This window comes from Rhipicephalus microplus, chromosome 6 (assembly GCF_043290135.1).
Source record: "Rhipicephalus microplus isolate Deutch F79 chromosome 6, USDA_Rmic, whole genome shotgun sequence".
NCBI lineage: Eukaryota > Metazoa > Arthropoda > Arachnida > Ixodida > Ixodidae > Rhipicephalus > Rhipicephalus microplus.
In genome coordinates, this window is record NC_134705.1 from 75,171,105 (window position 1) to 75,186,504 (window position 15,400).

General features: G+C 45.3%; 1 protein-coding gene across 1 annotated transcript; it reads right to left on the reverse strand.

Moving 5' to 3' along the window:
* Window positions 1-536: 536 nt before the first annotated feature.
* Window positions 537-4,637, reverse strand: LOC142765898 (uncharacterized). Its single transcript, XM_075867701.1, has 3 exons — window positions 4,227-4,637; window positions 1,832-1,919; window positions 537-757 (listed from the first exon to the last, which is right to left on the reverse strand). Exons 1-3 carry the CDS (start codon window positions 4,635-4,637, stop codon window positions 537-539), a joined length of 720 nt encoding a protein of 239 aa, XP_075723816.1.
* Between the last annotated feature and the right edge of the window lie 10,763 nt (window positions 4,638-15,400).

Consider the following 15,400-nt stretch of genomic DNA (forward strand, 5'->3'; position numbering starts at 1 on the left):
AAGGAATCCTGTATTCAGAGCATAATCCGTCTAAATCATATGAAATATTCGTGTCAGAATTACAGCAGAGTTTTAATGCCGCTTTTCTCTTGACAGCAGTCGTCAAACATAGAAAGGCCCGGAAGGCATGAAACACGAGCGACCTTTTTATTAAACAGCAAGAAAAAAATATTCGCTACTTTTCTAAAAAAACACGTGATCATCAAATATTGCAGGAATTTAAGGAGGTTAGAAAAGGGTTAATGCTGACCTCGAGAAGGCTAAAATTGTCTTTTTTGAACGCAAATTTGAAAGTGTTGCCCGGAATAGCTGCAAAACTTGGAAAATCTATCGTGAACTAACAAGCACTTCTTCATCAGGAGTATACCACCTTAAATAGAAGTTGGTAGTGTAAAATACTCTGCCGTGACTGTTTGGAATAAATTGCTAAACAATTACTTTATCAAGGTTAGCACTGTTCATTCATTCATTCATTCATTTTATTACCTCAAAGGTCCCGGTTGGGATATTACATGAGGGAGTGGGTATTACAAAGGCTAACAATATAATGGCAGTTGTGATTGGATAGTTTCGATGAGTCGTTTAAATGCTTGGGTGTCGATGATGGTGGCGACTTCGGTGGGCAGGTCATTCCAGTCTTGGGCTGTGCGCAGGAAAAACGATTGCTGAAAGGTCACAGTATGGGCTTGTGGTGGATATACTGCGTTACAGTGACTGATGCGGGAAATGCGGTGGGCTCTTCTGATGTATGGGTTATCTAAAGACAAAGAATGGAAGAATTTATGATAAAGGATAAGACGTGCGATTTTGCGGCGCTTAGCCAGATCGGATAAGTTAATCTCTGCTTTTAGTGCCGAGATGCTTGATGTGTATGAATAGTTAGACAGTATAAACCGTGCCGCACGGTTCTGGACAGATTCGAGGGTGTAAGTGAGGTTAATGTGGTGAGGGTCAAAAATCGCGTTAGCATATTCTAGCTTTGGCCGGACAAAGGTTTCGAAGGCAACTTTTTTAATAGAAGGAGGAGCGAGCGAAAGGTTACGGCGTATATACCCTAGAGTACGCTTAGCAGAATTGATTATGTGGTTAATATGACAGGTCCAAGTTAGGTTACGCGAGATGTACACACCAAGATATTTAAATGAATCGACTGTAGTAATCTGGTTGTTATTGATGCTGTAGTTATAAACAACGTGATGTTGACGATGGTGAATAGACATTAACACAGTTTTAGTTACATTCAAAGACATGGGCCAAGTGTTACACCAGTTTTGCATGCGGGTGAGGTCACATTGTAGTATGGAATGATCAGAGGGGTTATTAATTGCGCGGTAAACAACACAATCATCTGCGAATAGACGGATGTGAGAAGAAATATTACAGGGGAGGTCATTAATGTATATCAAAAAGAGGAGGGGACCAAGCACGGTACCTTGCGGTACGCCTGAAAGAACGGGTGTTAGAGATGAAGAGCGTGAATTAGCATAAACAAATTGCTGACGGTTGGTTAAAAATCCTCATATCCGGTTTAAAACACAGGGGTGGATGTTAAGACGGGATAATTTTAATATAAGACGACCATGGGGGACCTTGTCGAATGCCTTTTCGAAGTCTAAGAATATTGTGTCAGTCGGAATGTTACGGTCTAGGTTGACGTGTAGATCATGCAGAAAAAGAGCAAGTTGAGTGTCACAGGAGTAATGCTTGCGAAAACCATGCTGACTTGGGTGAAAGAAATTTACAGATGTTAAGAAGTTTGCAATATGCGAGTATATGATATGCTCCATTACTTTACAAGAGGCGCTTGTTATAGAAATCGGACGGTAGTTACTCGGCGATGCTCGGCTTCCTTTCTTGAAGACCGGGATGACCTTGCCCACCTGCCAGTCATGTGGGACTGAACCGCTGTCGAGTGATTCCTGAAATATGAGCGACAAAAACCGGCTACACACATGTTTAGTATTTTTTAGCACTTTAGCATTGATGCCGTCTACTGCCGTGGATGATGAGTTATTCAATGATTCAATGACTTTGACTATGCCGTATGAATCAAATGTGATGTTTTGCATCAGCGGATATGCGGAAAATGGAAGATTGGGTAAACTGTCGGGTGGCTCATTAGTAAAAACAGAACTAAATACTATGTTAAGAGAATCAGCAATTTCATTCTGAGGAATAGGAAGGCCAAAGCTATTATTAAGTGAAATCTCACTACATTGAGAGGGATTAATTGTTTTCCAAAATCGCTTCGGGTTATTTTGCAGCATAGCTGGTAGGGTGTTAGAATAGAACTTGTGCTTAGTTTCGATGGTTAGTTTATAATACTCTTTCTCCACTGCGTAATAATTCTGCCATGTGGAAGCACAGTTAGCTCGTTTGGCAGCTCGAAATAGGCGTTTTTTCTTATTATTTAGTCGTTTGAGGGATACATTGAACCATGGGGAATTCATTTTCTCTGTTATTGTGATGGTAGGAATATAAATACGTATAAGACGATGCATCTCTGCTTTGAAAAGCAACCAATTCGACTCGAGAGAATTTAGCGGGAAATTAGCGGAAAAAGTGTCAAAGTATTCTGTTAATTCTCGGTTCATGCTAACGTAGTCTCCTTTATCGTAGAGGGTAAGTGTTTTTCGATTTTTTTGTTTCTTTAGTACGTTGCAATAAAACGAGGCATGCACTGCTAGATGATCACTCAAGCCGCGCAAAAGGGTGATAGGCGTGAAGTTATCAGGATGCGTTGTTAACACAAGGTCCAAAACGTTGGACGAGTGATCAGTGATGCGCGTGGGATCAGTGACGAGCTGCGTTAAGCCGAATGTTATGCATGTGTTTAGGAAATCGCTTGCCGAGCTGCTGTTAGATAGTGAAGAAGCGGGATCAGACCAGTCAATGGAGGAAAAATTAAAATCGCCGAACAAAAGGACAGGGCTATTAGGGTACTTGTTTAATAATGTATTCAGACCTTCATGAAATAAAGGCGTGAATGAACTGTCGGAATTAGGGGGCCGATAGCACACACCAATGAGGATGTGCGGGTGTGTGGCTGTGCATCGAAGCCAAACCATTTCCAATGGTGAAGGAAGGTTTATAAGTGAACAATGCAGATTCCGGTTAGTGGCGATTAATACACCGCCACCACGCGAGTAATCGGCTCTATCTTTCCGGAATATGTCAAAGTGTGAAAGAAAGGGGAGAATCTCGGAATTATCGACGGATGTGTTAAGCCACGTTTCTGTTAATAGTAAGACATCGCATGAAGATGAGCCTATTAAGCTGCACAGTGCATCGCGTTTGGGGATTACACTACGAATGTTAGCCAGTAAAAATGAGAGGGGCTGATTCCGTGAAGAAGGTTTTTTTCGAGATCTCAATGATGGCTATTGGCGTTCTTCAACAACCGTATTAGTAATGTGGTCGTAATAGTAGGTTTTATCATTCGTGATAAGCTTTTCATGACCTAACCTGTATCGCATGTTCTGGGCCCTTCCAAACTCGGAGAGGCGTTTATGGGCAAGGCGCGTGCTGGGGGAGAGGTCTTGCGCGACGGCATAGCCTGTATCTTTGAATTTGCGCCCCGAAGACAAGATGCGCTCTTTATCTTTAAAGTGAGCGAATTTCACGATTATAGGCCTGCGTTTCCCAGTTTGGTAAGACCCGATGCGGTGTGCATGCTCGATATCGCGTGGTTCTACCTGTATGTCTAGGATTTGTTTACAATGCTCGATGACAATTTTTTCGAAATCAAGCCATGTTTCCTTAGGTTTATCTTCTATGCCATAGAAAACAAGGTTATTTCTTCTAGATCTATTTTCAGCCTCATTCATCCGGGTAGACAGTGCATTTATCTGTGCCGTATTTTTGGTACATGTCTCATTCACTTTAACTAATTCAGCCTGCATGTCGTCGATACTAGCACAAGATGTCTCGATTTTGTCGAGCCGTGCTTTAATTTCACTGAAAGTTTTATCATGATCAGCCAATTTCTTTTCAATCGACTTTAGCTGCGCCAGCATCACCGTCTGCCCGGATTGCAGTTCATTCAAAATTTTCAGAATTTCTTTGTCGGGGCCGGGATTAGATTCAACATCACCAGCTAGCAAGACAAGGCTTAGTAACATATGAGAACAATCACTCACAATGGAACAAAAACGCCGTGGGCCCAGCAGAACCAGGAGTGCTCGGTGACTAGTTTGTTTTGCGTAAAGGCAATAAGAGTTCATTACCTGCACCAGGAAGAAGCGAGGAACGTTAGCACGGGCCATCGCTAGCGTGCTGCCGGACCCACTGAAAGGAGTGTTGCTCTGAGCTTGCTTTTTAACCAAATCCCACGCATGCGTGGAATGTGCAGGGGTGGTTCCGGTGTTCAAATGGCCGACTGAAAGCCACGATGCTTGTTGATACGGTCGACGGCCGGGCACGGAGTGCGCAGACCGAGATGCTCCAAAGACAGGTTGATTTGGGGACCAGAACAGTCCCACCGCATGATCCTCGGGCAGCAGAGGCGTCGCGTCCGGCCATGGCCTAACAGCAGATGGTGGGAACGGGGTACGGGGGCCGGAAGGCTCCAGTAGCTGCAAACTCCAGAGTCCCAGAAACTGCACCAGGAAGAAGCGAGGAACGTTAGCACGGGCCATCGCTAGCGTGCTGCCAGACCCACTGTTGAACCCCTACTGCTGTACACCCAAAGCGAAGTTGTATGACGTAGTTGCATAATGCTGTAAAGGACACGCGGTTCCTGCCTCCAATTTCAGAAGATGAAAAACATCAATTCTAGGTTCCCTTGAAAATAACTCAGCAGCAGAAGAAAACGGCATAAAAGCGTTACCAGTTAAGACTGTGGCACATGACATTGCAAAACCATTAATCCACATTTCCAACGAAATGAAATCGTCCGACATTTATCCTGATAGGCGAAAAATTGCTCGTGTGACTTTACTTCATAAAGGTGGCAAAATTAATGTTTTATGTAATTAGAGACCAACATCTGTGCTATTACTATTTTCTAAAGTTGCTGAGAAAATCCTGTGAACACGATTTGATGAATTTTTGTTAGCAAAAAAGTTATTGTAGAGCAACAGTTCAGATTTCAAAAGGGAAACTCAACAGAAAAGGCACTAGTGTGAACGATAAATAAAATAATTCCAAGCATTGAAAAAAAGTGATTTACAGTAGGTATATATCTAGTTTTCTGAAAAGCCTTCAACTCCATCAAACATGAAATTTTATTTCATAAGACTGGAACCTATGGCTTTAGAGGTAAAGCTCAAAATCTCATTCGTAGTTATCTGCAGAATCGTTTACAGTACATTTGTCTCTCGGACGCTAAGTCTGAAAAAGCTGTATTTAAGTATAGGGTGCCTCAAGTGTTTGTACTAGGCTCTTTACTTTTTCTATTATATGTAAATGACATCCTTTTTATCCCTTTTACTGAAGAGGTCTTAATGTACGCCGACGACAGAGGTGTTTTCTTTTCTGGAGCTGATTTGAAGGAGCTAGAAGCAAGTGTCAAAGAACTGGTTGACTGAACCTAATCTATGAGTATCTTCTAATAAATGAAAAATAAATGCTAAAAAGACAAAGTCCATGCTCTTCTATCTTGCGAATAAATATATAGATTACAATAATGAAACTGTATTATGGCAATTCTTTGTTATAGACCTCGTAGATGACTATCACTATTTAGGCGTTACTTTTCAATCAAATTTAAGATCGTCCCAACACGTGAACAAAGTAAGAATGAAGATAGCTAAGTCGATTGGCATGTTGAACCGCTTACGTAAGTTCTTAATAATTAAGCTAAAGAGGGAATCGTATTATTGAATACTTCATTCAAACTTTAGGTATTGTTTGTTAGTAAGGGGAATAGGAATTAAGACCGATAATGAGAGACTTTCCACATTACAGAGAAATGCAGTAAGGCTACTTCACTCGGGATATAATATAGACTCATCAGAGCTCATGTCAAAGTATCACATTCCGCAATTCTATTTTGTTTACAAGATGAAACTGTCTATGTACATATATTATAAAGTATCGGGAGACTGGGGCTCATTCAGCCGTCACTACCTAAACAGGAGCACCGGTCACAGCCTACGTAGAACATGCATGAACGCGTACTAGTTATGGTATGCAGGCAGTTGATTACCAAGTCATGAAATTATGTAACGACCACCCTGAAATAATTGAATTAGCATGATTGTGCATTAACATTTAAGATAAATTGATATTTTGTGCGTGGTTGATTGGGTTGTAGTCTCCAACACGCTATATATATATATATATATATATATATATATATATATATATATATATATATATATATATATATATATATATATATATATATATATATATATATATATATATATATATATATATATTTTGCTACGATACTGAGGGGACGCGCGGAAGAAGAGGAGAACGAGGTTGGCACGAGCGGTGATCGGCCAGATTCCTGGACTCTCGCATTCATCATCATCATCATCATCATCATCAGCCTGACTACGTCCACTGCAGGACAAAGGCCTCTCCCATGTTCCGCCAGTTAAGCCGGTCCTGTGCTTGCTGCTGCCAATTTATACCCGCAAACTTCTTAATCTCATCTGCCCACCTAACCTTCTGTCTCCCCCTAACCCACTTCCCTTCTCTGGGAATCCAGCTAGTTACCCTTAATGACCAGCGGTTATTCTGTCTACGCGCTGCATGCCCGGCCCATGTCCATTTCCTCTTCTTTATTTCAACTATGATAACCTTAACCCCCGTTTGTCCCCTAATCCACTCTGCTCTCTTCTTGTCTCTTAACGTCACACCTACCATTTTTCTTTCCATTGCTCGCTGCGTCGTCCTCCATTTAAGCTGAACCCTCTTTGTAAGTCTCCAGGTTTCTGCCCCGTAGCTAAGTACCGGAAAGATACAGCTGTTATATACCTTCCTCTTGAGGGATAGTGACAATCTACCTGTCATAATTTGAGAGTGCTTGCCGAATGTGCTCCACCCCATTCTTATTCTTCTAGTCACTTCAATCTCGTAGTTCGGCGCTGCGGTTATTACCTGCCCTAAGTAGACATAGCCTTTTACAACTTCAAGTGCACTATTAACTATCTCGAAGCGCTGCTCCTTTCCGAGGTTGTTGTACATTACTTTCGTTTTCTGCAGATTAATTTTAAGACCCAGCTTTCTGCTCTCCTTGTCTTACTCCGTAATCATGAGTTGCAATTCGTCCCCTGAGTTACTCAGCAATGCAATGTCATCGGCGAAGCGCAGGTTACTAAGGTATTCTCCATGGAGAAACTCTTATCCCTAACTGTTCCCATTCTAGGCTTCTGAAAACCTCCTGTAAGCACGCGGTAAATAGCATTGGGGAGATTGTGTCCCCCTGCCTTACACCCTTCTTCATTGGTATTCTGTTGCTTTCTTTATGAAGTACTATGGTAGTAGTTGATGCTCTGTAGATTTCGTCCACAATGTTTATATATACTTCATCTACGCCCTGATTCCGCAGTGTCTGCATGACGGCTGATTTTTCTACTGAATCAAATGCCTTCTCGCAATCTATGAAGGCTATGTATAGTGGTTGGTTATACTCTGAGCATTTCTCTATTACCTGATTGATAGTATGAAAGTGGTCAATTGTTGAGTAGCCTGTTCGAAATCCTGCTTGTTTTTTTGGTTGATTGAATTCTAATGTTTTCTTTACTCTGTTACCAATTACCTTTGTAAATAGCTTGTATACTACAGAGAGCAAGCTGATCGGCCTGTAATTCTTCAAGTCCTTGTCATCTCCTTTTTTACGTATTAAGATGATGTTAGCGTTCTTCGAAGACTCTGGTACTCTTCCCGTCAGGAGACACCTCGTAAACAGGGTGGCTAGTTTTTCTAACACAATCTGTCCTCCATCTTTCAGCAGATCTGATGTTACCTGATCCTCACCAGCAGCTTTGCCTCTTTGCATGCTCTCCAAAGCTTTTCTGACTTCTTCTATCATTACTGGTGGGGTGTCATCTGGGTTACTGCTAGTTCTTATAGTATTAAGGTCGTGGTTGTCTCGGCTACCGTACAGATCTCTGTAAAACTCCTCCGCTATTTTAAGTATCCTATCCATATTGGTAGTTATTTTGCCTTGTTTGTCTCTTAGTGCATACATCCGAATTTTGCCTATCCCAAGTTTCCTCTTCACTGCTTTCACGCCTCCTCCGTTTTTCAGAGCGTGTTCAATTATCTCCATGTTATACCTTCTTTCATCGCATACCTTACGTCTATTAATCAACTTCGAAAGCTCTGCCAGTTCTATTTTGTCTGTTGTACTTGACACTTTAAAGATTTGACGCTTCTTAATTAGGTTCTTCGTTTCCTGGGAAAGCTTGCCAGTGTCCTGTCTAACTACCCTGCCTCCAACTTCCACTGCACACTCTGTAATGATACTCGTCAGATTATCATTCATTGTATCTACGCTAAGGTTGGTTTCCTCACTAAGAGCTGAGTACCTGTTCTGCAGCGACACTTTGAATTCCTGTACTTTCCCTCTCAGTGCTAGCTCATTGATTGGCTTCTTGCATATCAGTTTCTATCGTTCCTTCTTCAAGTCTAGGCGAATTCGAGACCGTACCACTCTATGGTCACTGCATCGTACCTTGCCAACCACTTCCACATCCTGCAGGATTCGCATTCATCATCTCCTGTAAATAAAGGCATCTCACCGTAACAAGATTGGTGGAAGGTGCGGGTTACAGCGGAGCGATCCCAGGCGAACGATCACGGATGCGCTACCTCAAGAACTACGCCGAAGCCGCCGACTGGCTGGTCTACCACCGCTCTCTATGGATCCGATTGCTGACGGCGACACCACGCACTCTTCGTCTGGCGCTACGTGGCCCCGACACATAGTACCACGAAGCTTTTCTGGGAGGGTCGGAGAAGACGTCGACGAATGGCTGAAACACTTCAACCGTGTGAGTAAATACAATTGTTGGGATGCGGCCTGCCGGTTGTCCAACGTCGGATTGTTTCTTCAAGGGACGGCGTTGGTGTGGTTTGAAAACCACGAAGAAACAATAACGACCTGGGAAGCGTTTGAGAAACAAATAGCGAGCTGCTTCGGGGACCCATTGATGAAGAAGGAGCGCACTGAGCAAACTTTGATGCAGCGTGCTCAAGTACCCGGTGAAACATGCGCAACATACATTGAAGAGATTCTGAAATTGTGCAAGTCTGTAGACCCACGCATGAAAGAAGATGACAAGGTAGGGCATCTTCTCAAAGGGGTTGCTGAGGATGTCTGCAATTTCCTCATCGGCAAGGACACCTTGGCGTCTGTAGCGGACGTAATACAACACTGCCGCTCGTTTGAGACACTGAAGGCTAGGCGCATCACTCCCAAATTTGGTAGACTTGCCAACGTCACCACCGTTGCAAGTGTCGACGTACCCAACATCCTCCTGTGATCTTGCCTCAATGATCAGGCAAATCGTACGCGAAGAACTTGGACGACGTGATGCTGTCAACCCGCGGAGAGCACCTGCTATCAACACCTCCCCGCCATACGACGCAATGTGTGCTGCCGTTGATGCCACGCTATATGATGTGCCCCAATCAAGTGCACCAGAGTCCCAACCGACAACTTACATCATCGCCGTGGTTTCAAGAACGCCTCCCGCCAACCACCTACAATGGTGTCTTCGTGGGACGATCATGGGCACATGGCGCCTCGTGGAAGGTTTGACGACGTGCGTGAGGCCCCTGTGTGCTATAACTGCGGTTTCCGTGGACATGTGGCTCGATTCTGTGGTCAAAGGCGTCGCCCCCAGCAGCGCTGCTACGAGGAATCATCAGCTTCTTCTCGACAAAACCGCTGGCGCGATGGTATGCGTTCAATGCGGGACGCGTACGTTGGGGACGGCTTCCAGCAAACGACCCACAGTGATACACATGTAGGACGCAATTTCCACCGGAATTTACGCAACGACTCGCCTTCCTCCGTGCGAAGTTTGACGCCCCCCCCCCCCCACAACACGCCGGTTCCGTTCCCCATTTCCTGTTCGACGCGTCAGGTCCCCGCCTCCGGGAAACTAGGTGGTGCGGCCAATGGAGGTGAGGTCTCCGAACATTTGTCACTACATTCGCCTATGCCTTCACCCGTTTTTATGACGCAAAATAGGGTCCCCGTGCTTATTGATGGACTTTCTACGATGGCTTCGATAGATACTGGAGCAGCTGTTTCAGTGATGAGTCTTAACTTCAAATTGCGGCTAGGACATAAAGTGATGTTTCGCTGGCACAGTTGTGCATCATTTCGTGCAGTGAGCGGGGAGACACTGTGCATGTGTTGTTAGTGTCACTTTGGGTAACAAGTTCTTCGAGGCTGAATTCGCTGTCCTGACCAGCTCCACCCATGACATCATCTTGGGGATCGATTTTCTACGCGAGTGCGGGGCTACTGTAGATTGCGGTGCTGGCGAGATTATGCTATCGGAATTTACTGACGATCCTAGGTGCTGTAAAGGATCTATCACCGTCATTGAGGATGTTGTCTTGCCACCCAACTCGATGATGACCGTACGCGTTGACGCCTCTGCCTCGGACGACAGAAAGTTTGATGTTCTTGTGGAGCCCATTTCTCTCAATGGCGCCAAGAAAATTGTGCTCATTCCACATTGTGTTCTGTCGATCAGTGATAGGCGATCGGCCTTATGGGTGTCGGACTATTCAAATGAACCTGTTATGCTACCCTGCGGAATGCGACTCGCCCTCTTCGAACGAAATTCGACCAGTTTTATTGCATCTTTAAGCGACGAGAGCGTAGATCCTATTCGTGCAACGTACCATTCAGAAGCCAACTTTCTGAGTATGATAAACAAGTCGCTATCATCAGAAAAACGTCAAGCTTTGGTCGAAGTCTTTGCGAAGCACGCTACTATATTTGACTTTGCGCAGATTGAAGAGCAAATGAGTGTACCCGAGTCGCGTACTCGCCATGGGATTGACACAGGATCCGCTCACCCTATCCGGCAGAAACCATACCGTCTCTCATCTGCGGAGCGCAAGGTCATTGCTCAACAGGTAGAAGAGATGTTAAAGAAAAGGGTCATCCAAGAGTCGTGTAGCTCTTGGGCTGCCCTTGTGATTCTTGTCCGAAAGAAGGATGGTACATGGCGATTCTGTGCGGATTACAGACGGCTCCACCCTGTTACTAAAAAGGATGTCTACCCGCTTCTCAGGTATGATGTCATTGATTGTTTACATTCGGCATCGTACTTCTCCTCCATGGATTTGAGAGCTGGTTATTGGCGAATCCCCATGCACCCGAATGACAAAGAGAGAACGGCCTTCATAACCCCAGATGGTCTATTTGAATTCAATGTAATGCCGTTTGGCCTATGCAACGCTCCAGCCACGTTTGAGCGCTTCATGTACTTTGTGTTACGTGGACTAAAGTGGGAAGTTTGTCTTTGCTACCTGGATGACATTATAATTTTTGGCCGTAGATTCGATGAACACAACCATCGTCTAGACATTGTTCTCACCTGTTTTGAGAGAGCTAAGCTCACCCTGAACTCTAAGAAGTGTCACTTTGGCAGCCGTGAAACTCTCGTTCTCGGTCACCTGGTGGACAAGCATGGCGTTCGACCCTACTCCCAGAAAGTCGCTGCAGTCAGCAGCTTCAAACAACCTCAGTCGGTACGAGAGTTGCGAAGCTTTTTGGGCCTATGCTCGTACTTCCGTCACTTCGTGCCCAGGTTCGCCGACCTCGCTTACCCTTTGACGTCCCTACTCAACAAGAACGCACCTTTTCGGTGGTAAGTGAAATGCGAGTCGTCTTTTTCGCAGCTCAAGTTTGTTCTTTCGTCAGGGCGCATACTTCGCCACTATGACCCATCTGCTGCCACAGAAGTTCATACCGACGCCACTGGTGTAGGTATCGGCGCCGTCTTGGTCCAACGCCATGGAGCTGCTGAACACGTCGTTGCCTATGCCAGTCGCTGTTTAAGTAAACCGGAGCGAAACTATACTGCCACAGAGCAGGAATGTCTCGTGGTCATATTCGCCGTGCACAAGTTTCACCCTTATATCTATGGACGCTGATTCTCGATTGTCACGGACCACCATTCTTTATGTTGGCTCACTGGACTACGGGACCCATCTGGTCGTCTTGCTCATTGGGCGTTACGATTGCAAGAACACGACTTTGAAGTCTGTTACAAGAGTGGTTGTCGTCATGCCGACGCCGATTGCCTTTCACGACTTCCCCTTCCGACAGCCAAGTGTGACGCTGACAACTTTGATGAATATTTGGCAGTAGTGGATACTCCGTTTCCTAACCTAACAACTTTTCGAGCAGAACAACGCAATGACAACAGTCTCGCTTCTTTCTTTATTTCCGGAACGAACGGTCAACATGGTTTTGTCGTAAAGGATGGCGTTCTTTACAAAAAGAATTATTCCGGCGTAGGCCCTCGCCTACTTCTAGTTGTGCCTACAAGTCTACGACAACACGTACTTCAAACAATGCACGACGACCCAGCATCTGGCCATATGGGTTTTTCTAGGACATTTTATCGCACGCAAGAACGCTTCTTCTGGCCGAAGATGCGAAAAGTGTGACTGAATACGTTGCGAGCTGTGAGCAATGTCAACGCCACAAGAGTCCTAAAACTCCGCCAGCCGGACTACTTCATCCCACAGCACCCCCGAGTTCACCATTTGACGTCGTAGGTGTTGACCTGCTCGGCCTTTTTCCGCAATCAACGAACGGCAACCGATGGATTATTGTGGGCGTTGACCACCTCACACGTTACGCCGAAACTGCGGTGATTCCTGTGGCAACGGCCACTCAAGTTTCACAGTTCATGCTGTCACACGTTATATTACGCCATGGATCCCCCCGTGTTGTCATCAGTGATCGCGAGCGGCAATTTGTAGCCGATGTAGTTGAAGACCTCCTTCGTCTTGCTTCGTGCCATTTTCGTCACACTACACCGTATCACCCGCAGGCTAATGGTTTGACGGAACGAACTAATAGGACTCTCGTCAACATGATTTCCATGTATGTTGATTCTGAACACAAAACATGGGACGCAATTTTGCCATTTATAACATTCGCTTACAACACTGCACAGCACGAAACAACGAGATACAGTCCATTTTATCTGCTCTACGCACGCCAACCCCGCACAGCTCTTGACACTATCCTTCCTTTTTCCGAGACTGATCAACCTACTCTCGCTGAAACCATTTGCTGCGCAGAAGAGGCCCGGCGCATCGCCTGTCTTTGAACTTTTGTCTCCCAGAAACGCTCCAAGAACCGTTACGACAGAAGTCACCGGCACGTATTGTTTGAGAAAGGGGATTTGGTGTGGCTTTGGACACCGCTTTGCAAGCGCGGCCTCTGCCAAAAGTTTCTGGCCAACTACACCGGTCCGTTTGTTGTCCTGGAACTTCTCAGCGATGTCACGTACGTGATATCTCAGCTCAACTGGCCGCAGTTCAACTGTCAACTGGCCGCCGCTCAAGCAAGAACAATGTCGTTCATGTTGCCCGTTTAAAACACTATAATCATCGCAACGAAGCCTAACTCGCCCGGTGGGCATCGTATACAAAGGGGGAATTGCTGCGATACTGAGGGGACGCGTGGAAGAAGAGGAGAACGAGGTTGGCACGAGCAGTGATCGGCTAGATGCCTGGACTCTCGCATTCATCATCTCCTGTATATAAAGGCATCTCACCGTAACAAAATGTGTGTGTGTGTCTCTGTGTGTGTAAATGTATGTGTTTATGCATGTGAATATAAATATGGGTGTGTATATGTATATATGTATGTGTGTATATATCTGTAGGCGCATTCTCACGATTTTCTTATTATTATTTGCTTTTTAACCTCCTTGTGCTCAGATGTGGCAACTGTGTCAAATAGTATTATTCGTTGTTCTAGGCATATTATAGTGCAGAGTTCTGTTGTGAAGCTGACGGATGCTTTTGTGAATATGTATATGTCATGTGTCACAGAACGAGCGCTAAATAAAAACGGGCGCGCCGCCAAATTCTTGCGATAACGGGCGGGAGAAACGCCGCGAGGTCAAAAGAAAAAAAAAAGAAAGCAAACGTCCAAGGCTCCCCGGGCGCGCGCTCTCCCCGCAGAAGCGTGGCTTCACGACGAACCTCCTCACCCCACATCGGCGGCCGAGATAGCCCGCGATATTTCTAGAACGAAGGAGGCGTGGCCACGCCGAGATGAGTCATCCGACGCGGAGGGCAGTCGAACCGTCTCGCGCCTCTCCCCAGCCTTCGCTGCGCATCGCGCCGACGAAATGAGAACTTTCTGGAAGGTGGCGCGGAACGTATTTAATCGAGCAGCCGAGACGAGAAATCAGGAGGAGACGGAAGTTAACGCCAGAGCGCGTAGGGATTCCGCCGTGTAGTCGGCGAAGGTTTTGGTCCGAAGGGACGAAGCCGGAGATGAAGAGGATTTCCACCTGAGGGGTGAAGGCTCGAGCTACAGGCAAGAGCGTGTGTTTACCGCTATCGAGCGAAGACGCGTGGCAACAGCTGCGGGTGTGAAGCCGACGTGTTCCGGCGAAGAAGTTGAAGTTTGAAGAGTGGCCAATTGAAGACGGGAAGTTTCCTGGAAGAGAAACTTCGAGGGCTGCGGAACGACAACAACGCTGGACTTTGAGTGAGTGATTCTCGGAAGAGTATCATTCAGACTTTTGTTCCAAGGACTTTGGACTGAATAGGTTTTCCATCTCTTTAGTCTTTAAGTGTCTTGGTTGTTCAATGCATGCGACTGCATTGTAGTGTGTATTGTTGTCCGTGTCCGTTGTTTCAAGTGTGGCTGATTGTATTGTGTAGTACGTTGATTGATTGGTTTGATTGGTGACATATTGTATGCAACTATTGTGGAGTGTGCATTTTTTGTGTATTGTTTTCGATCTGCCATTATTGAGAATATAATTTGGTTGTTTATCAACTCTCGGCTCTGACTTGTTCTTTGGGCCACAGCCGGCGTCCGCTGGCGCGCCAAAAAGGACCACTTCTAAATTGTCCACGCTTTCGTGGTGCGGTTCGGGGGGCCGATACTTCGGCTCTTGGAATTAGCCCGGCGATCGCCTCCCTAATAAACGGGACATGTGTGACATCATGTAATAACTTTTTCTGGTTGTATATGCAATGTTTTTTCAAATTGTGAATGTCGATTTAGCACTACCGCTGTTAGGCACAGCGCGAGCAGGACCTCGTCAGTAGGCATACTACCTCCTTTTGTTCTGACCGCGGGCAATGCAATTGTATTGTCCGAAAATTAAATAAATAATAAATTATAACAATATCATCCGAGTGAATGGACTTCTCAACACTTCCAAAATAATTGTGTGTGCTGCAGTATCATTTTGTTTATTTTCCGAATATG

Excerpts from the sequence above, each read along its gene's own strand:
- LOC142765898 (XM_075867701.1), bottom strand. The coding sequence starts at position 4,637 with ATGGCCCGTGCTAACGTTCCTCGCTTCTTCCTGGTGCAGTTTCTGGGA. Across the intron at positions 1,920-4,226 it reads CTCGCTTCTTCCTGGTGCAG|GAATCACTCGACAGCGGTTC; the intron begins GTAATGAACTCT and ends CTCATATTTCAG. Across the intron at positions 758-1,831 it reads AGGAAGCCGAGCATCGCCGA|ATAACCCATACATCAGAAGA; the intron begins GTAACTACCGTC and ends CTTTGTCTTTAG.